This window comes from Papaver somniferum, chromosome 7 (assembly GCF_003573695.1).
Source record: "Papaver somniferum cultivar HN1 chromosome 7, ASM357369v1, whole genome shotgun sequence".
NCBI lineage: Eukaryota > Viridiplantae > Streptophyta > Magnoliopsida > Ranunculales > Papaveraceae > Papaver > Papaver somniferum.
Genome location: NC_039364.1, coordinates 8,716,966 through 8,740,352, shown reverse-complemented (window position 1 = coordinate 8,740,352; position 23,387 = coordinate 8,716,966). Strand labels below are relative to the sequence as shown.

Sequence of the window (23,387 nt, the reverse complement as noted above, 5' to 3'; positions counted from 1 at the left end):
GACTAATCACGGTGACGAAAGAGATCTTTGGGAAGGGTGTTTCTTCACAGTCTGGAGAATGATTATAGGCCACGGATGTTAGGCTCTACAAGTTCTGATAATGCATCTCCCCTGCTAGAGTAACTCGGGTAGTAGAAAAATTGCTAACGTTTTCTTGTATGTTTATTATCTTCGTACTATGATATTTATACCAGAAATCATCAAAGAATCAAGAACTAAGATCTTTCTTCTTGCAATTTAAGGTTCTATATTTTTGATATTATTATTTGTTGTGCAGGTTTTTCGATCATGCATGCACGTGTCGTAGTTGTTGTAGCCGGGCATACTAATGCAATATCAAGCGATAAACTCATTGTGCAAATATTTTTTTAGGTAAAACTTAAGTACTATCTGATTCATAAATCAGAACTAAGGTTGATAGTAAATTTTTTCCATTCATTCAACTGTCAAATTTCTTCTACAGCGTTTTCTGTAAATTTTGGTTTACCAAACAGTAAGGGTCTCTCATGCATCAAGGATTGTCTTGCATGTTTTGCAATTGATTACTTTTTTTTTATGACTCAAAATCGGATTTTTTTCGCTCCAAAGTCTTATATATGTAGGGTCATGATGATTCGGAGATGTTGGTTCCACATCCAATATAAGTAATTAATTACCGATTACTATCGGATTTTTGAGTTGTTGGTTCTTTAAGTGTTTGATTCAATGTTATCCTGAATATAAAAACTGAGTTTTAGCGAGTTTTAAATTTGTTTTAATTATAATTAGTTTTTTATTTTTTATAAGTTAGTAGTACCAGTAGTCCGGGAACAAGAACGTACAACTTCCCAATGTGCCACTTTCCGGCCTAAAAGAACATAAAGTTCTGTTGAAAAGAGTTCTCGGAAGTATTAAAAACTCTTGAAGAAACTGACTATGGAAAGATAAAATCAAACTTCTACTGTCTAATTAAAATTTTCAACCGTTTAAAGTGTCCATTTCATTTTTGTGGGTAACATGACATCATTCTACTTTTTGTTTGAGAGATCTCTATGACATCAACTCTATAAGCAGTTGTTTATTGTTGGTTTGGTTCTTTGAAGTATCTCGGGTACTCGGGCCAGGCATACAATGACCATTTTTTGGTCAGAGAAAATGTGTACAAGTGGATACATTTTAGTAAACATAAATATTATAAATTCCCAGTACATCATCTCATATACGACGTACTAATGTAAGACTCTCTTATATGTATAGATCAGAAATATATGATATTCTTCTTAGACTACTATGTAGATCAAATTCTCTATATTCTCTATTATTAATATTGGACTTCTTATTTACTTTAAATGGGACGGAGACGATTATGCATTATATGTTTTTTAATATAGTGCTCGGAAAAGGTCATCTAAGCTAGACCAATGTAGTTATGCATATTCAAATTTTTAAAACCGATTAGAAATTTTAATTACGGGCAAACTCATATTTTCAAAATATTGATATGCACACATTGCCCCGAAAAACAAAATGCGTTAAGGTTGTAGTTTTTAGATTTTTAATTGCACATTCTAAGAAGATTACGTGGCATTATAATATAAAATTACTGTTTAGTTGAATTTATGAAAATAATTGCTACAGTAGAACCTCTCTATATTAATATTTTTGGGCATCCACAAAATTACTATTAATATAAGGAAAGGTTATTAATATAAAGAGGTACCCATAGAAAATATAAAATTTAAGTTCAATGTATGTGCAATGTATTTGTAAAAATATACAATCCGTGAATCATCCTTTTATTGTGAAAAATAGGATATATATACGTTTTTATAGTTCCTATATTTATAAGTACATGTATATATCTTGGAATTCGTAGTTCCAAGAAGCTTGGAAGCTTTAAACATGCTCGACAATTTGGAAATATTTTGTCTTCAACAAGAAAGTGTCTAAGTTGATGAAATCACAAGTTAAAAGATTTTGTATTCCAAAAAATTACTTCTTTTCTCAAACAACTATAGATAAGTATTTTGTTTAATCATAACGTTAATGTAACTAAATATATATTTTTTAATATAATATTGATTATTACTATTCGGAGGTAAATTTTTTAAGGAGGAACTCGAAAATATCATTCATATTAAAACGGAGAGGTATTACTATTTCTTACTGCCCCAAGTTGGGACCATAAAAGGTTCTACTGTATAAGCTATTAATTTTATAAATCACTTTATAGTTAATTAATGGTTCTTTCACAAGCTTCTGATTTATGAAGGGGAGACTTTAGGTAGTCCGAGATAAAACTTATAAATTTGATATTCTCTTTATTCGAGAGACAATGGACATGGTCAGATTTTCGAGTACATATTTTTAGTATGCATCACGAAGGGGGAAGGTAAGGATTTCACAAAAATTAGAATACAGAGTGTGTGGGATACCTAGTCAAAACCAATATCTCTTTGCAAAAAAATTCGCAACTGCGAAAAGAAGTTGCGACCATCTAATTTCACAACTGTGTCAAACATTTGCGAACTTTTGACGTTGCAACAGTTAGAAACTGTTGCGACCGAAAATTTGCAACGACAACGTAGCCGTTGCGAAGAACTGCAACATCGACTTCGTAACAGAGCTGAACTGTTGCGACCCCACTTTGCAACTGGTACTACTGTTGCTAATCACTAAATTTGGTGAGTGTCAGTTAGGTTGGCTTTGCAGTAAATCATGCAGTCATCAACAAACAGAAGATGGCTGATAGGGGGAGCAACTCTGCATATTTTGAGGCCAGTAATGATGCCTAAATCAAATGAAGAAGAGTTATTGATAGAGCTTCCATGCAGAATAGGAACAGATAAGGAGAACGAGAATCTCCTTGCCTTAGACCTCTGGATGGTTTAAATAATTTGTCAGGAGATCCATTAATAAGAACATCAGAGGTGGAAGTTGAGATACACTGCATTATTTTATTGCACCATTTTTCATCAATACGAGTTTTCTTCATAATAGCAATCAAGGATGTCCAGTCAGCTCTATCAAAAGCTTTTTCCATATCAATTTTGATGCCCATAAATCCAGCATTTCCTTTTTTTCCTCTTTTTGATCTCATAGTATGTATGATTTCATGAGCAATGGCTATATTATCAGAGATTTTTCTTCCAGGGATGAAGGCAGACTGATAAGGAGATATGATATTGTGCAGGTAAGGTTTCATTCTATGAGCTAGGAGTTTAGATATGATTTTATAAGTGGTGTTGCATAGACTGATAGGTATGAATTGGCTGGGAGTGGTTGATGAGTCTATTTTGGGAATTAGAGCTATAAAGGTGGCATTCATTTCTTTCAGCAAATGACCAGAGGAGAAAAAGTGTTGAACCATTTTGACAATATCATTGCCAATGATGTCCCAGTTGATTTTGAAGAAGTTTGGAGGGAAACCATCTAGTCCTGGAGCTTTGTCATTTGCCATACTGAAGAGGATAACTTTAATTTCAGTAGTTCTGGTTTTTTTTTTAACATTAGGTTGTCATCGAGGGATATGATTTGAAGGATAAGGTTGACAATTTCTGAGGAGGTGTTAACAGTTTCAGTAGTAGCCATTTTGGAAAAGTGGTTTTTGAAACAATTTTTGATATCTTGATGGTCAGTAAACTAGTTTCCCTCCTCATCTTGAATTGTATCAACTTTATTTCTCCTTGTTCTGCTCTTAGTGGTTCTGTGGAAGTATCCTGTGTTCTGGTCTCCCAGTTTTATTAGTTGATTTCCGCTTTTGGTTTTCCAAAATTTCTCTTCAATGTCTTGCCATTTTTGAAGTTCTCCCCTTGCACTTGATAGAGCCTCTCCTCTATCTCCTCTAAAGTAATAAGTGTGAATCCAAGTTAAATGTTGTTTGCATTCATCTATGTTGGTTTTGATATTGCCATATACCTCCTTGTTCAAGACTCTGAGTTGTAACTTTATGTCTTTGAGCTTTCTGGCTATAGAGAAGGCACTTGAAGCAGGGGTAGTTTTTGTCCAACAGTCAGCAATGATTTTCCTGCAATCCTCATGATCTAAACAAGGACCAAAGAACTTGAAAGGAATCTTACTATTTTTCCAGTGAGGATTAGAATTAAGCAAGATAGGATGATGATCAGAACTTATAGCCAACATGTTAGTGATAGTGGTGTTTGGGTATATAATCAGCCAATCATCATTAGCTAGAACCCTGTCCAATCTTTGTTCAATAAGATCAAATCCCTTTCTTTTGTTTGACCAAGTGAAAAGACAGCCAGTAAAGCCAAGATCAATGAGATCAAGATTTAGGATCTTTTCATTGAAAATGGATGAGTGCTGAATTTTTCGGAGTCATGAAGGACTAGATTTAAGTCCTTCATAACCAACCAAGGAAACTTATTGAAACCAGTAGTATTTTCAAGGTGTTTCCAAGAGTGAAGTTTGGAAATGGTATCATAAGGATTTCCATAGTAACCTGTGAACATCCATGGGGGGCTATTGGCAATTCTGATTTTAGTATTTATATGGTTAATAGAGCAGTCTAGGATTTCAATAGAAACACTGCTTTTCCATATTAATGCTAAGCCACCAGCAGTGCCACTTGCCCCACCTGGATTTACATACCAGAAATTGTTGATTCCTAAAGCATGCAATATTTTTTTGAGTTTTTCACTCTTAAGTCTAGTTTCAGAGAGGAAGACAATGTCTGGGTTAAGTTTGTTGAGCATATCATTAAGGTATATTTGAGTATCCCAAAAGTAAGATACTGCTGGATAATTAGATAAGATCCTTCTAGTGATATTTTAAAAATGTTTATCAATCAAGATAAACCCAAATTTAAGCAAGTGTTGATGTCTTATAAGGGAATAAAGAGGCAAGTTGAGAGAAAATACCAGAATGCCAGCTGAGGAGCAGTCTAAAATGTCATTAGCCAAAGTAGTATGATGGTTGTCCATCTGTTCCTGAGTGAAGTCATTCAGGTCTTTGTATCTCTTGATGCTTGTCATGTCCATGTTGTTGTTATCTTCATTGAGAATAAACTTCTTTATCTTGATGTCAGGAGTTTGACTTGGAGAAGCTTTGAGAGAAATGTCATCAAGTTTCTCAAAAGAGTGGTCCTTTTTCTTAGCCTTCCAAGAAGCTTTCTTTTCCAGTTTTGCTTCAGCCTCCAAATTAGCTTTGATTTGAGCCAATGTAGGTAGAGTATTAAAAGGAAAGTGCATTGGAGTGTTGGAATCTGGAAAGATTTGTTCAGCAGCAGCGATTTCCTCATCCTTCTTGCTTGGGGTATTATTATTGATGTTGAATGTTGTTTTAGAAGCAGCTTTCCATTTTGGCAGTTTTTTATTGTAAGATCAAGCTATCTTCCTTGCTAATTCCAATCTTTTGTTTCTAATTTTGCAGGCTAAAACATCTGGATGAGGGGAGTCATTTGCTTCAGGATGGATTGGCTGTGCAACAAAGGTGATATGGTTACTTGAGGTAGAGTCAATATTAGCTATTGACTTTTCCATCTCCAATCTTTTAGCATGTTTCATTTTTGCTTCAACTCAGCAGCTGTATCTGCATCTGAGTAATGTCTGTGTAAGATATTCTTTCCAACTTGAACAGTTTTTTGTCTAGGAGTTATAGGTGGAGGGGCAGGTTGAGGGGTTGGAAGGTGGTGATAATCAGGATTGTTTTGATTTGGAGGGGTTGGGAAAGGGGGACTAGGATGATCCAGGATTCTACAGACTTTACATAACTTGATACCATTAAGAGCATAAGCACATTCCAACCAGTGAGACTGAGTGATAATTTCAAAAGCTTATACACCAAACTTTAGAGATCTAGTTACATTGATTGTAACTTTTACTTCCAAGTTTTTTTCAAATATGTCTCTACCATATGGTTTTTTTGAACCTTGATAAATTCCAATTGGTCTGATGATGTTTGGTATGTCTGGGATTATGTGAGTTGGTATTCTCTTGACAAGAAGCCAGATCATAACTTTAGAAAAAAATTTCCTTATCAATGAGGTCAGGACCATTAGTAGGAACACCAACTAGAACCATCAGCTTTTCAAATACTCCTCTAGTGCCACCATTTCTCAAAGTTGAGTAGTCTTCTTCATGAGTAGTTCTAAGAACGTAGAAGTTTCTTCTTTTGTTCCAAACTTCAGCCTCAATTATGCTGAGCATTTCCCAGTTAGCATTAATGAAGTTACTGACTCTTGAAGTTTGAAAGAAGATGTTACTACAAAGTTTCCCAATGAAGTATCCTTTCCAGTCTTGAACTTTCTTAGCTTTGATATTCTCAGCATTGATGAAGACCTTTGGAAATAAATCCTCAGGGATGGTTAAGGCAGTGTTCATTTTTTCTACTAGTTTTTATATTAATTGAGGGTTTGAGTTTGAGGAGGAGGCCGCCATAGACCAGAGTTTTTGAGTCCAGGAGATAAGAATGATGAGAGGGTTATGCTCACATGGGGTAGTATAGGTAAGATGAGGGGCCATGTGGATGATGTTGATATGAAAAACTTTAATTTGAATTTTTTTTGCTGTATGGAAGTGATTTTTTTCGTAACTGAATTGGATGACAATTGCAGCAGAAGTAATGTGATCCTTGTACTTGTGATTGGGACAGGTTGTTGAGGGCTTGTCGACTTGGACCATCATGGCTAATGGCATTTGGAGGCATAACCTTTCAAATATAACGGCATACAGAGAAGAACTATTAGGCTTATGGCCTTTATCAGAAATTGAAATTAGGTAAGAGTGAAGAGTTTTTACCGTTGTGATAAATAATGGTTTTTACAAAGGGTGGCAGCCAGTTGGTCTCTTGAATCAAATTACTTACCATGTCCATGATTTTCATGAGCTCAAATTTGTTGCGAGACGTTTCAGCCCAATTGTAACTTGAATCAAGTTGCATCTGGTTACTGATTACAGCCTGTGAGCGGGGAATGCCACCTCGGACAATAGAAGGTTGAGATTTGAAAACTGTTGCTCTTTCCAATCTAAATGAAACCACTGAGAGAGGTAGTTCTTTCAGTTTCTCATTCAATTTTTCTAAAGAAGAGTCAAGCGATAATTTGAAAATTTGATGTCGAGTAGCTTTCCAAGTGAAGATCGTACGTTGAGTATCAGTAAGATGGTAGAGGGACAGAGCATTACTGATGAAATCTAAGGCAGACCAAAGAGAGCCAAATTGATGTCTCTCAAGCATCAGGTAAGCAACTTTGCACTTCAAGTAAATTACCATGTTTATTATTGGTTGTTTTGATTGAGTGTAAATATGGGTATTGAAATTGATTAATGATTGTGTAATGGTGTAACATAATTTTAGGTTGGGGCTGGAGAAGTTGATGGATTTGCTCCAGATATTGTTAGAAGCGAGGATCAAGGTTTTTCTGGTGGCAATGTTACAAATGAAAGCTTCATAAGTGGTGCTGAAAGGCATGCACAGGCTGAGAATGATTTGCAACAGCAACCAAGGGAATGAGGTCGCTTGGAGAACAACCGACTTATGAGTGCATCCTGATCGAGGGAGATTTGTTATCAATGAAGATGTTGTTCTGGTGGGGGATCAGAGAGTTGTCTGTGGAGGAGCACGCCAGGGATTTTTCTCTGCACCAGTTCCTGAAGAAGCCCAGTCTCAGATACATTTGAATGATTCTCCTCCTTTCCCTGTTGGCGCCGTCAATTTCCCTAATTTGTTCATGCTTGCACCTGATCTTCGCCAGATGGCTGCCGATGTTGCAATGATAGCTAGAGCTGGTCTTGGAGAGATTACCCAGCCCCATGAAGTCCCATTTAGTGAGCCTTTGCCTGCTGGGGTAAGTGCCAGATCTTTTGCTATCAATTGAAGGTAACTTGGGAAGAATATACTCATTTTTCTATTCCCACTTCTGACTCAGAGGTGCCAGATCCGGCACTTACCCCAGCAGGCAAAGCCTCTAACGTGAACTAAAAGTGGGAAGAATAGACTCATTTTTCTTACCAGCAAAAGAATATTTCTTCTTCATCATCTAATGTCGATATTTTTGTTACCAATTGAAGAGTCATGTTGTGAAGAGGTCATCCTCGTGACAGTCTTCCTAAGGGTTCATTTCTTAGCCTTTGGATGTGACATCATAGATATGTTCGCATCTCGAGATAAAGTTAGAAAATTTAAATATATTTATTTTATCTTATTTTATTTTATATCCATATATTTTATCTCATTTGTTCCTTTAGCCCCTCTAGCAAACCAATCAATTGATTTGTGATACGTGAGAAGAAAACTCTTATTTTGATTAATGGGGGTTGAATAATTGGATTAGAGGGAGAATAAGAAGAACCGATAGGAAGTTAGCGACAATTGTTAAAGTTTTTGAAGCCAAACAAAGTTGTAGTAGTGTTATTAGATTGAGGACGCTTACTGGATGCGCAAGGCTGTCATCTCTCGTGATTTTGATGAGGGTCATCACCTAGTTCCAGGGATTAACAAGTACCCCAAGAAGGTAACTTGCAAGGGATTTCGATGAGTCGATGCTTTCATCAAGCTGGTGAACTATAACTACAACATGCCTATAAGTAACATCCTTAATATTTTAAGGATGTCTTGATTCCATGTTTCTAACTTCTCTTGACAAGAAGATTACAACTGCCTACAGATTTACCTTTATGCCGTTTAATAATAACAATAAGCGTGTTCGTATTTTCTTTGCTCGAGCATCTAGTGACGTGTATTTATGCCAGTGTTTGTCTACGAGGGTTGATACCTTAACTTTTATCTTACACCATTCTTTCTGGCAGTATTAGTTATGATGTACTTATTGAAGAGCAAGATCAACAAAGCTCTGACGCATCTATCCAAATGATCATCGAACCCACATTCTAGGTTTAGGAATCTAGAAAATATAATATAGGGATTGTATTCTTGTGTGCATGAGATTTAGTGTTTGGTTAATCATAAGGACTAAGTAATAAATTTAATTAAATGTAGGATCTAGGATATAAAAATAAAAAAGATAAAGTAAAATAAGAAATATATTTATATTTTCTAATTTTGTCTCGAAATGCAAACATATTTATGATGTTACATCCAAAAGCTAAGAGGTGCACCCTTACAAAAAAATGTCACCGGAATGACCTTGTCACAACACTACTCACCAATTGAATTGAAGTTGTGCCTATGTAGCCGAATGTTTGAAATATGTAAGTTAGTTGTTTAGGCATAAAATCCTGATTCCATCTAAAAGCCTTTTGTTTTGTAGTGCAAGTAAACGGATCGGCTACGATCTGATCGAGCCACATACTTTGGCTTCTCTTTATATGTTGATGCGTATTATAAAATTGAAAACAAAGTCTCAAAACCGTATTATTACACAATTGTTGAACTAAAAAAAAATTTAACTTCCTATTTTTTCTCATAAAGTGAATGCTTTTCAGGAATTCTTGGAGGGGGCAGGTTTTTAAGTTATCCATGTTAGAAGGAGGGGCAGGTAAGCCAGCAAATCCTGATTGTAGTTGACAATGTCGTCCCATATATTTGCTGCAGTTCAGCAGGTTAGTTAAGCTGTCCCATGTACTATGCAGAGATCAGCATAGACTTTTCAATCTAAATACTAGTAATATATAGAGTTTGTTAAGCTTAATTGAACAAGTGACACTACTTGCAAATGAATATTCCTATATCTTAAGTACTTATTTAACGCGCTAACTTAAAAAAAGCTATTAAAACCTAAACCACATGGCTTGTGACAGGTAAATCGGAATTGTCAAAGACTAATTCAATTGGCCTGTCAGCGTTCTAACTTATCATTCAGCTCAAGTTTCTCCATCCATGTAATAATGTCTGAAAATGATCTAGTATGTGTTTTTCTTTTCTTACGACATGTAATGGTTGAACTTCTAGTTAGATCTGTGTGTGAATCCTTAATAAACACCGTTTAACTGGGGACCCTAGAAAGTAATTAGTGGCTACTAGTTACAGGACAAAAAAGATCATCAAATAGTAATCGATGGTTATCTCTTGTCCTAATTTTTTTTAATGGCTAAACTGCCTCTAAATGTTTAGCGTTAATAGTTAGTTAAATTAATTAGTGTGGTTAGATTAAAATCAGAATCTTTTAGAATTAAAATTTAAAAATAAAAAGGATTTATGAAGAGATGTTGTCATCTCAAGGGTGTCGATGAAGATCCTATCGATCAGAACGAAGAAACCAATTCTTAAAATGAAGAACACGAAGTTCAAAAATATTCTGGTAAATTTCTTATACTCTTCAAATTGTCTAGATGGTGCTCTAAGTGGTTGATCCATACACACTATGCCAGAACTCAGAGAAAGAGTCGTCATTGTCGAGGGATATATACCCCAAAGATTCTGGAAAGTCGTCAATTAATTGACACCATCATTGACGATTCAAACCTGCAAATTTTTCAGGTTATGAAAAATCGTCATGGTAATACGATAATCCCTGACGACTCTAACAAGGATCGTCATCCAAAAATTTAACATGTAAACGATCCTAAAATTCCAAATGACGGCCTGCAATTTTTTTCAGGTTATAAAAAATCGTCATGGTAATATGGTAAACGCTGACGACTCTAATAAGGGTCGTCACCCAAAAATTTTACACGTAAATGATCCTCAAATTCCAAATGACGACCCTATGATAACTGGTAACGACCCTCAAGTTGCGAATGACGACTCTCTAAACTTAAATTGACGACTCTATGATAAACTTTCTCTGTTTATAGTGTCGTGGAGGAAAGCATGACTTAAGTTGACGACTCAATGCTTTCTCTGTTTATAGTGCCATGGAGGAAAACATTATTTGGCAAACATAACAAAGGCCCGTTAGCTTCAAAGCCCTTTGTAGCAAAATTCTGATGATAATAACTAGAAAAAAAGTGAGTAAGCATTAAAATCATCACAGTTCTTTAAGGTTATTTGGATGCACATTATTCGTACACGTAAATGTTATTGTTGAAGTTACTCTTGAACTTAGCTTCTAATTAATCTCTGCATTTTTCTCTATAAGAGCCTTTGTTCCATGTTTCACTTGCCATGTACTTTGATCGCCTTTGCAGCTATAATGGCCACTACTCTGAAGATGATGGCGCTATTCACCGTCTTTTGCTTTCTCTTCTTTGTCGAGGTTAAATTTTTCTACGTTTCATCATGCATGCCTTTGTTTTTTTTTTATGATTTGTTTCTAATGATAGAATGATAGTAGATAGACAAAGCTTCTGATCTTCAACTGCTTATTGTATTTAATTTGTTTGCATAGTACCAGCTCCACGTCAAAAGTGAAGGATTCCATCCAGCGGAAGCGCTAAAAATGAGTAAGAATTAGAAAAGTTCATGCAAATGACGACTCTTTAAGACTTAAGTTGACGACACTTTCCATATTTAGGACAGAAAGCTGTTTGTTTTGTACATAGAGTCGTTAATTTTTAAAAAGTGGTCGGTGGCAAAGAATCGTCATTTGTTTCTATGTTTCTATATTATGGCAACCGACTCTAAACTAGAACAAAAAAAAATGAAAAACCAGAATTAGGGTCGTTATCTCCCTCCTCATATATCCTAACGATTTTTCATAATTTCTACATGTATATTAAAAATCGTTAGGCTTTAGGGATTTTCGGATTGACGACCATTTAACTATAATTATTTTTTTTTTCTTCGTGTCGTTAATGGAAGAGAAGATAATTGAGAGAGGGAGAAGGGAGGAGAAGAAATTCCGATTTTTTTATCAAAAGATTAAGGGTGAATAGAATTTTAAGTTTTATTATTAGTAAAAGGCAAAATAATATTTTCACTACGTATTGGAACTCTACGATAAATGGAGTGGGTATTAATTCGGCAGGCCCCCAAATGTTTTCCAGGGCACCCAATTAAGCGGTGTTAATAAATAGTAAAGCACAACTGGACAATCTCTACACCAATAATGATATCGGAGAGACTAGAAGCTAATTTTAGTGTAGGTGTCGAACAATTGAATTGATTAGCCGGTTGTAGTTAAGTGGTATGCTGATGAAATGTTGATCACAATTAATACAGCCGATGTTAGCAAGAGGTCTCTCAAAATCTTCATTTTGGATAGTGCACGCTCTATTTGATTCTCTGTAAGAATTTTGAGTTTCTTTTCAGATCCATCTTTCTCCAGAATATTCTTGAGATTACTGCATCTGTTCCAAAGATAAAGATGAATTAAATTTCTCTCCTTCATATTTTTGTCAGAGATAACAATGGCTGAAATTCTTGTCAGTGCTTTAAGCGAGGCTTTAATCGGTAAGCTGGTTGCCATTGCCTCAAATGAGATTTCTCTTGTTTGGGGTGTCCGAGATAGAATGTCAAAACTTCAAAGAACTTTGCGCAGCATTCACGCTGTAGTAACTGATGCGGAGAGACAGCAAATAGAGAAACAGACAGTCAAGCGGTGGCTCGAAAATCTTAAAGATATTGTCTACGAAGCTGAAGACATACTGGACGAATTTTAGTATGAAGCTTTAAAGGATAAATTGGAAATGCAAGACTGCTCCTGGAACAAGTTCAAAAACTTCTTCTCATGCTCGAATCCTCTGTGGTTCAATTTCAAGATGGTTCATAAGATCAAAGATCTTAACCAACTGTTAGATCAAGTTTCAAAGGATAAAGACAATTTTAGTTTGAATATTTCTGAGAGTAGTTATAATAAGAGTAGTTCAAAATACAGAGAAACTCATTCGCTTGTAGATGTTTCTATGTTTGTTGGAAGAGAAAAGGATAAGTCAAGGCTAATAGATTTGTTGTTGGATAGCTCAGCAAATCAACAACTCTATCGTATTATTCTTATTGTTTCCATGGGAGGAGTTGGTAAAACTGCACTTACTAAAATCATCTATAGCGATTATGGTGTAAAGAAACATTTTGAAAAACGAATTTAGGTATGTGTATCCGACAACTCTAGCCCTTTCCAAGTTTTTAAGCAGCTTTTGGAATCTATTAATGGGGAGAAAAAAGAATATCCAAACTTGGATGTCATGTTGAACATTCTCAAAGAGAATTTCCAGAATAACCGATATCTGATAGTGCTCGATGACAAGTGGAACGATGATCACAATGAGTGGGACGATATGTTAAATGATCTGTTGCTCCTCAGCGCACAAGGAAGCAAAGTTATCATAATTAACCTCGCGAAGCAATGAAGTTGTATCCTCGATAAGTTACTTATATAGGTAAGTCTTTTATCAAAAGAAAAAATACAATCATATTCGTTATGATTTGTTTCTGGATTTTGCACACCAGTTTTTGGGAAGGATAACATTGGGAAATACAAAGTTTGGAATAAATTCTGTGTGGCAAGGTCTCACATATTTGCAGGAAAAATCTCACTTCTTTATTGTGGTAGATGATTGATCTTGGTTGACTTGACGTTATACTTTCCTTGTTAGCAGTTATAATTAGCATACTTTTGTTGTTTGTTGCATGTACCAGTGATAAATTATTTATATTTACTAACCTTTGAACAGGTATAGTTTGGTTGAATTGTCCAAGGACGACTGTTGAACTATGTTGGAGAATATTGCTTTTGGTCCGGAAGAAGCAGGAAAGACCCTAAATTTGATCAAGATTGGGAAAAACATTTGTAACTACTCAGAATCCAGTAGCACACCCAAGTAGAACACAACACAGATCTAAGACATGACGAGAATAATAGATAAGAAAATCTTTATTAATTAGTCACTCAAAATAGTGAAGATACAGACTCTCAAGTATAAGGAGACCCTAATTTCACTCTCTAAGCTAGGCTCTTCCTTCTCTCTCCCCTCCCTCATACATTGTCCAGGGACCTCTATTTATAGACCATTTTTTCCTAGTGGTGTATGTACGGCTCATTTTACCTTGCCACGTTCTCGTGGGGGTGCTTTGTATCTCGCCCAGACCATTTTCCATAAAGTTTTCCCCTTTCTTTCGCTGACAACTTTGGGTGCTTGTCGGGACAGCTGTCTCTTTTCTTGTCCGATAATTTATTTACTTCACAGATTATCTTCCCGGCCAAGTAAGCTTATTTCGCTTATCTATAGTTCGTGATCGGTATCTTGCCGAGCACTCCAACTGATCCTCCGTAGCTTAAATTCTTCCTATAAGTTATTTCGTCATAGGATGCCTCTTCTTCGTGCTTTATGTCATGGAGAGATGACTCTGACATTTGAGTTGACAAGTCACTGACTGGGATCTTTGACTGAGATTCATCAGACCTATTTCGTGCCTTCCTGTGAGGCCACGTGGCGAGCCTATTTTGTGTACCTACATTTTGCCTTTTCTTATTTCGTTCGAATTATACGACAATGGAATAAGAATCGGTTGAGATTCCCTGGCTGCCACGTTCTCCGTGTTCCGGTTTTCACGCGACCACGTTCTTTTGGCAACCGATTGTTACCGGTCAAGTTTCCTCGAACGTGTCGACCAACTTGCTTTACCGGTAATTCTCCGCTCACTATAAATATCTCTCTTCAGCCTTAGTTTTGGGTTTCTTCTTCCTTCTCTTCTAGTAAACCCAAGCTATTACTTCTTTTACTCATGTTCTTCCCCTTCATCGTTTCCCTTCGTTCCTCGTACTTTCTTACTTTTACTTCATCGCTATGGCTTGAAATAATGTCTCAACATCTAACACACTCAAAACCTTCGAGGAATTCCCGGGTGATTTCCAAAAGATATGTTTATCTTTAACCCCTGATGTTGATTCTTCCGCGAGTCCTCCTGTATCTGCTACTCAAAACATGGAGCTGAACTACCAGTGGATTCAGTCTGATACTTGGTTAGCCAACAAGATAATCATCACTGTTGGTCAGGTAAGAGATGGGTTGTCCTTTCCTCTTTATAATCCTTCTAACCCCATTTTTCTCGAGATTTTGAACAAGCTTCAGTGTGGGGTCTTTCAGCTTTGTGGGAATGTAATTCGCATTTCCAGCGAGTTTGCAATTTGCTCAGAAAACGGCATTTCGCCGACAAGAGCTGAGGAATTCAATCCTCGCGACTACAACGCGGACTCTTTCGCGGCTAATTACTCCGAGAGGTTTATAAGCACTAGGAGCATCAGGAGTGGGGCATTGAGCTCCTCCAGAAGACTTCCTCGTCCTCGTCCAAAACTCTTCCTTTAAGCGTGAACCCTCTCAAATTGGAGAAAGACGAAGACTTGACGACTTTCCCTTTGGTGGTAGGGGGGCCTTTGGTCTGGGGTGTCGACGAAAAGGGGATTCCTAGAACGGGTCCTCTTCCAAAACATCATCATCTCTCTGGTTGCGATCCCTGGAAGCTTCGCTGGTCCGTGCCAGCCGAGGTACCATTTCTTTTCTTAAACCTACGTTTTGCCTTTGACTTTATCGGTTCTCATCCCTTGTTCTTTTGATTCAGTACGAGATGCATGTTGCTGGTCTACTCAAAGACCACAAGGAAAGGGATGTTGCTATTGAGTCTTCTGCTCTGAAACAGGTAGCCATTTCGCCCCTTACTCCCTTTTGGTGTGACAACTTTGGATTCTAACCCTCTATCCTTCGCAGGATAATATTCCTCTCGTCAAGCAACCTCCTTCTGAATCATCCAAGGGATGGAAAAGGCGTGATCATCTTGTTCCACCTCCTCCTGCTGAGGTATCTTTACCTCGTCCAAATTGTCATCTTATGTACTTCGTCCCACTCAACCCATCTATTGAAAATACTGGAATCGTATTTTGTGTGTTGCCATGTATCCCACTTATCAATTGATTACATTGAGCTTGTTATTTCGCAGATTGATGCCTTAGCTGTTCCCTCTTCTGGCGAGCCCAAGAGGCGACGCAGGGGATTGGAATTGGAGGCTTTGACCGCTGTTAGGAGTTCTGTTGCTGCTCCAAGTCCCAAATGGTATATATATACGCAGATCATCAACCATACATACACCTGTCTCTCTGCCCCATGGCCCCCATCAACCTCTTTGTATTTAAGGTGTTAGTTCAAAAAGCCTTTAAGAGCACTAAAAACAAAATGTATCTCCTCCCATTTACTGTCCAAGAACAATATATATAGTATCATCAGTGTACGTAACGTAAGTGAGAAAAAGATAGTTTCTATTTCCTTTGACCGAGCGAATCCTTCCATGGCAAGACTATAAAGCATAGGAGAGAGCGGATCACCTTTGGCGTTCACCCCTTTAGAACCAAATCAACGATCCTAGTTACCATATTTGGACAAGCAAACACCAAGAAAGAAAAAAAAAAATCAAAATTACTGTAGATGTCATATGAGTACAGCCCAAGTTTTTAAACTAAAGGTATCATAACCTGGGAAATTACAACTACATGATGCTGCATACCCAAACTTGTTATTCTGGTGATGGGTGATACCTCAAAAGGCCAAAGAGCTGATGGATTCAGCGAATATGCCCCAACTGGTGCTAACGGTATATTCACTGGATTTACAACTGAGTTTGTTGGCCGAGCTTGGGATTTGGAAGAAGACAACGTTAAGGAGCTTGTTGGAAGCCAAAAGAGCATTGGGATTATTAAGGTGTAGGATGGTTTTTAAGATGCCTGATCCTAGCGAGGAAGATCGAAAAGAGATGGCTTTGAACAGCTCGGAAGCACCCTGGATGTCGATGTTCAAGAACGGCGGTTGAACAGGTTGGAGTTGGTGCTGATCTTGTCAGAAATTGATGCAGGATCAATGATGTGCTCGCCTGGATTTCATGTGATTCAGCCTACCAGGTTACATATGTTATCCGTGGTAGCGGTTGTACTCAGATCATCGGATTTAATGGTAAGCGCAAACTGGAAATAAGAGTAAAGGGTAGTACCCAGAAACCTAGAAGCGTTTCCATTAAAAATGCTGAAATTTTCTTCCCTGCACTAAACTAAGAAGATTATGAGGATTTCCACTATTCTGCAGCAATTTTTCTTTAGTTTTATTTAGTCTTTTCCATTTTTTAAGATGGAGTTTTATTTGATTAATTTTATATAAAAATATATTTAAATCTAACATTAAAATTCACAAAAATTGAAATAAAATCACATCGAATGCAGTTGTTTTGATCTTCAGGTTTAGTTTGTGTAAACCAAAAAGTTGAAAAAGAAATAAAAATATATAAAAAAATTAAAACGCCGACTAAGGGGATCGAACCCTTGACCACGGGATTAAAAGTCACGCGCTCTACCACTGAGCTAAGTCGGCTGTTTCTTTCATCAACAGTTCCTGGAATTTACACTTGAACTTTATTTTCCTCTTAAAGCAGTAAATTTCACTTCTGGCTACGGTAATATCTATCTATCCCTTACATTATCTGAATGTAGGAATTACCTATAGCTACTAGTTTGGTGATACTAGTTAGTGGCAGGTCCACCCATTAAAGCCCAGTAAGCATAGGTCCATAATTAAAAGAAAATATGAAATTGGACCTAATTTTTTAAGCCTAGGTCATATACACGTGCGGACACATGTGACGTATTATCATAATTCCCAAAACACCCCGCACTATATAAAAACGGATATTGACGTTTTTTTCTTTTCATTCTCTATCTTCTCTTCATTTGTGTAGAGAGAGAAATCAAGAAATCTTTTCAGATCCCCGATTTCTCAAACCCTAAATCACAAAATGGCAACAAAAAATCCATCGAAAACCCTAGTGAATCTCTTCAGATTTCACCGATCTTTGATTACATCCTCCTCATCATCACCTCAATCTCAAAAGCTTATTGTGAAAACTCAGGCATTCTCATCGCCATCTGATTCATCATCATCAGCATCGAAAGGTTTGATTAGATTACCTGAAAGAAGGAAAGTGTATACAGTAAACAGATCACCACATATTGATAAGAAATCAAGAGAACAATTTGAGATGAGAATTAAGAGTCAATATCAGGTTATTAAAGTATCACCAGGCGAATTGCAGAATAAGTATTTTTGGTTGAAGAGGCAGCGGTTGTCTGGTGCTCAGTTTGAGCTTCAGTTTAATACTAAGACTCGCCTGGATCTTAAACGGGTAAGTCCTAATATGAACCCTAAATCTCTCTTTTCAGCTTCATTGATTTGTGTCTTAATTTGATTTGTTGTTATTAGTCTGCGTAATTCTAAATTTGTTGTTAATTCATGATTTGTTTGTGTTTTGTTCAAATTCTTGGGTTTAACTTTTAACCAAGAAAGATGAAATTTAGGCTACTGGACTAATCAAATGAAAGAGGACACACTTACTTTGGAGTAATTCAACCAAGAATTTTTAGTCTAAAATCTCTGAACCTGTATTGCATTTTGGATTCTCGTATTCCTTTTTTATTATTTCAGCTTCATGGATTTTGTGGCTTGATTTGATTTGTTGTTATTGTTTTATGTTCTACAGATTTACTTGAATCAGTGGTTTTTTTTGTGTATTGTTCGCATTTTAGAGATTAATTAAGGTAGTTTTAACTAGATGAAATGTAGGTTAGTTGACAAGCCTAATCAAACTTGTATTGAGAACAGACTTTTTTTCGACTAATTCGATCCTTTGCTGTCTTGAATTAATCTGTAATTTCCTTCCTGGAAGAATTCATAATGAAATTGTTAAATATCGAAATTTTGGATCGAAAGACATGATTTGAAACTTAAATTAGTGTCAATCCCGTTTCCTGTTTGGAAGGTGGAATTGAATTGCCATGAAAGGATTTTGTGATTAGTTGTCACATTTTTTAGTCTTATCCGTCAGTACATATACGAAATACTGTAATATTTGTTTCGATCCTCTTATTTTTCATAGATCTATTACCTATTCTTGTCATGCAGTTGATTTGTTGTTCATGAATCTTCAGTACATATGTCGCATACTGATAGGAAATGTTATTTTGGATGTGCTTTGTCTCATTTTTTAGTCTTATCCGTCAGTACATATACAAAATACTATAATATATGTTTCGATACTCTTATTTTTCATAGTTCTGTCACCTATTCTTGTCATGCAATTGAGTTTGGCCACTTCTTTGACATGAAGTTCAGTTTTTAGTTCATGATTCCGCAGTACGTATATGTCAAACTGATATAAACTTTTTCTAATTTTGTTTTATTCACAATTTTGCTACTTCTTTGATCATTGATTAATTTATTTAATTTGTATGATCCTACAATGTATGTGATGTAATACGTTTTCTAATTTATTTATCATTGATTCTTACAGATTTGTACTCTACCTGGAAGCAGTGCAGTAAATATGTACTCGAATTTGTAAGCATTCAGATATATAATCGGATTTGTAAGCAATACGACAGATATGTACTCAGATTTCTAAGCAGTGCGACAGATATGTACTCAAATTTGTAAGCAGTGTAGCAAATATGTACTCGAATTTTTAAGCAGTGTACCAGATATGTACTCAAATTTGTAAGCAGTGTAGACACACACATTTGGTAGTAATGGGCATTATGGACATTTCCATGTTTTAATTAATTTTGGACCTCCGGATGAAAAAAAAATCCGGTTGGACCCTACTATAAATAACTATATGGGCCTAGGACCAAACAAGAAATTTTCCTATCTGAATTTGGCACCATTGGGAATCATTAAATGAAAATTACCAAAAATAGATACCATAAAATTTAAAGATTCCATGATTAATTCAGTCAATTTAGAGTATTTAATGATAATTTAATTATGGTTGAAACTTTTTAATGGAATTGTCTATTAATAAGACAAACTTAACAAGAAATTCGTTGAAATTCTCTTGGAATGCCGCGTGAACACACGTTGGAGTTTAGTATAAATTCTCCTCTAAAGAGCCATGACATTCACAAGAGCCATAATATCAAAGTAGCCAAGTAGGAGAAAATTAATAGTTTAATTTAAATGAGGGTCTAAAATTCTATGTGTCAAAAAAAAAAAAAAATTTCACCCTCTATTGGAGATGCTCTAAGTGATCCAGATTTTTCTGCCTAAAAAAACGGTCAATAGTTTGCATTATGATGGAAATTTTTCTTTATAAATTCAAACTCAAGTTTTGGCTCAATACCTATTTTATAGTCCTAAATTTATTATGTGAATCAAAATACATCGTGTGAAAATATGTTTCCGTCCTAAATCACTATCTTGATCTAAATGAATATGCTTCTCATCCCTGGAATAATTTGTTAAGATAGAGAACATGACCCAGATCTCTACATTTATAAACCCAATGCTAGAGAGTTTTTTTCTAGTTCGTCCAATCCCCTCACGAGATTCTCCTTGATTAAATTGGGCTTAAAGATAGAATCATTGTGATCTAAAATAAAATTTTACAAGCCATATATACCAGTTTGAATATCAATCGTTGATCGCATGCAGGGAAAAATCCACCGACTCCTTTAATAAGTTGGGCCTTTCATTAAAAAAAGTTCTAATCCCTTGGCCCTTAGCCATGGGTTGTGCCTCAGAATACCCATGAAAACTCTCTAAACCGATTCAGGTTTCAAATCGGTTTCATCCAGGTTACATACATAAATTTTTTGACCTTCTGAATCTTCACGGGATCCACCACACCACACATATCTCAGTCCAAACAAAGAAATATCAGAAATAGAATCAGCTTTCCATTTTTTAGGAAAAAATTCAGGATTTTAATGGAGTTTCATTGAACACTTGATGGAGATTTTCACAAGAAATTAACGATTTTCAACAAGGGTTTATCCATAAAGTTTCTGATTTTTTTTCCAGCTCCATCAATGGCCGATGTTCTTGGTTTATCTCTTCATTCACTCAATTCTGCTTCTTTTTCGCCATTATCATCTCCTATTATTTCTTCCTAACTTAGATCTTCCACTTCACTACAACCTGTTCCAACGAGAGTTTCAGATAAAATGTCAGTAAGATATATGTATATGAAACGGGCTTTGGTTGAAGGTGCATATAGCGGAGCCAGAGATGCACCGGTAAGCTTCAAAGGTTAGCAGGTAAAACATATATGATGTGAAAGCATCATTATGCCACGAGCTTAGGAATCAACATTGCAGCGTTGCAAAACTAAGATTAGTGCAACATCATGGTGCAAAACGAATGAAAGGTCAATGATGCACACTCTTGCGCATCATTTTTAAAAGATATCCTTTGTCTTATACGAAATAGGATTTGCTTGGTTTTGGCATTGCAACGCGAGTTGGCTTTAGTTTCTAGTCCCGATGTTGATGAACTAAATTACGTGCTTGATCCTTGATCAAGGTACGGAGAAGGGTACCTCGGCAGCCACAATGACTTGAAGCGTTAGTGGTCCATCACCTTGCCGCTCATATCATCTAATTGCGAGGTCATTGCGACATTATGGTAACTCATATCATCTGGATTGGCAATGCAATGCAAGAAATGATTTTTACCATACTTGATGAGGTAGATTGTGTCAGAACACTGCTCATCCGAAATCACAAGTGTTTATATCTCAAGCTTGTTTGTCAATTTTAGTTGTCAAAACTATAAGTTTTGATTTCTAGTCTACTTATATCTATGTCTCGGATTAGGATAGAATGTGTAATTGAACTTTAGACTTCACGACGTTCATCTATTGAAGACGAATAACTACTGAGACAAAAGTCTTATAGCTATATAGACTTTACTTGTGGAACTTCATCAACAAAATGTATGTGGAGACTTGAACTCATCTATCACTCAAAATTCTATTTATATTCTATCTCCTACTGAGACAAAAGTCTTATAGCTATATAGACTTTACTTTATACACATTTGATATTTCGAGATGAGTTTAACTCGCTTAAATAATTCTCGAAATATGTGTTAGTAAGCTTTTTCTTTAACCAAGTTCATCTTATATTCTTGATGAAAGTCAAAATATGATCATGTGAAAATCACCTGGTAACATCTTATATGATTTGTGTGAGACAGTCATTTGATGTAGACTCGGAATGTTTCGTATTGATCGTTTGATCACTTGAAAAATTGCTTTAAAACTAATAGTTTGTGTAAGACAGTTATTCACGTCTTCAAAGAATGTTTCAATGATTAAAATGGGAGTTTAGAACTTTTAGCCATTTATTAGATATACCATAGTATGCGTACTTGTATGCTAACTGTTGCAAGTTATTCCAAGTCCGGGAACTTAGTATGCATACCCGTATGCGTACTGGTTTATCAGTTGAACTCCGAAAACTTAGTATGGATACCCGTATGCGTACTGGCGTAATAGTTCAGGTCCGGGATTTTGGTATGCATACCCGTTTGCATACTAAGTTAACTGAGTTCAGTCGTGAACGATAGTATGCGTACCCATTCGCATACTGGCGGACAGACCAAGTCCAGAACTCTAAGTATCCGTATCCGTTTGCATACTTTAGTAGGTTAAGTTCTAAAATCGGTTGTTCATGAACAAATACATTTATATAGTAAGGAATACAATCTTTGCAAACTGTGGCTAACATGTTCTTGAATCGATTCGAGTGATTGAAAATTGATTTTGCTTCAATTGTGTCTTGTATACTTCTATGAGAATATAAATGATTGAACAACTCTATTACTAGTTTCATTTGAATCATTTGAACTAGTTGTGGTTAAGATGAACAAGGTTAATATGAAATTGTTCATATGGATAACTTAGGTTAACTACTATTGAGCCAACAAAGTGTACACGTTCAGGTATCGTTATCCATATAAATGAAGGTATGTTTCATTTGTGTGTAACAAGCTAAGTTCTTCATCTAACGGTGAATATTGAATGCTTTGTTAACAAGGTAACATTGATTGCAAACCCTGATTTTAAGACTATATAAGGGAGAACTCTAGCAACTGGGAAACCGAATCACCACACCACCTGTGTGATACTAGTTGCAACTAGAGTCCATTCTCCTTTAACCTAGGTTTTTCTAAAACCATTATAGAATAACGACTTAAAGACTTCATTGGGATTATGAAGCCAGAACCAACTATTTTCTCTGTAGTTTCATGTTTTGATCTTACTTTGTTTTATCGTGAGTAATATCTTGTCTAAGATTTTCTTGACATTTGACCTCCGACAGGTAAGATAAAAATTAATCACAAACATCTTCGTCTCATCGTTTGTGATTCCACAATATCTTGTTTCGCTTCCATATGATTAAGATTATAGTGAGGTGATTGATATTACTAGGATGTTCTTCGGGAATATAAGGCTAGTGCAATAATTGGTTCCTATTAACCTTGATTTATCAAAAGAAGGAACAAAAACTCGTAGGTATTTCTGCGGCAGACAAATTTATGTATTCAGTAGACTTCTCTATGTGAGACAGATTTGTTTATCAAGTCTTCGACTTTGGGTCGTAGCAACTCTTAATTGTGGGTGAGATCAGCTAAGGGAATCAAGTGCGTAAAGTCCTGCTGAGATTCAGAGGTGTAAGGAACGCGACTGTACCTTGATCAGTGTGAGATTGATTATGGCTCAACTACATTCCAGTCCGAAGTTAACTTGTAGTAGTCTAGAGTCTGTAGAGGCTTGATACAGTGTGGTGTTCAAATCTGGAC

The 23,387-nt window shown here is 36.1% G+C and overlaps 1 protein-coding gene, 1 non-coding gene and 1 pseudogene across 2 annotated transcripts; 2 read left to right on the top strand and 1 right to left on the bottom strand.

The window, feature by feature from the left end:
- Positions 1-12,536: 12,536 nt before the first annotated feature.
- LOC113294021 (disease resistance protein RGA2-like) lies at positions 12,537-12,863 on the top strand. Its single transcript, XM_026542451.1, has one exon. The coding sequence runs from the start codon at positions 12,537-12,539 to the stop codon at positions 12,861-12,863; it is 327 nt and encodes a 108-aa protein (XP_026398236.1).
- Positions 12,864-14,699: 1,836 nt separating this feature from the next.
- Positions 14,700-16,810, top strand: LOC113294020 (annotated as a pseudogene).
- A 241-nt stretch (positions 16,811-17,051) lies between these two features.
- On the bottom strand, positions 17,052-17,123 carry TRNAK-UUU. The gene has a single exon. It is a non-coding gene; the product is annotated as a tRNA-Lys (tRNA).
- Positions 17,124-23,387: the final 6,264 nt, after the last annotated feature.

Bases quoted from the DNA above. Each gene is read 5' to 3' on its own strand.
- LOC113294021 (XM_026542451.1), top strand. From the start codon at position 12,537: ATGGTTCATAAGATCAAAGATCTTAACCAACTGTTAGATCAAGTTTCA.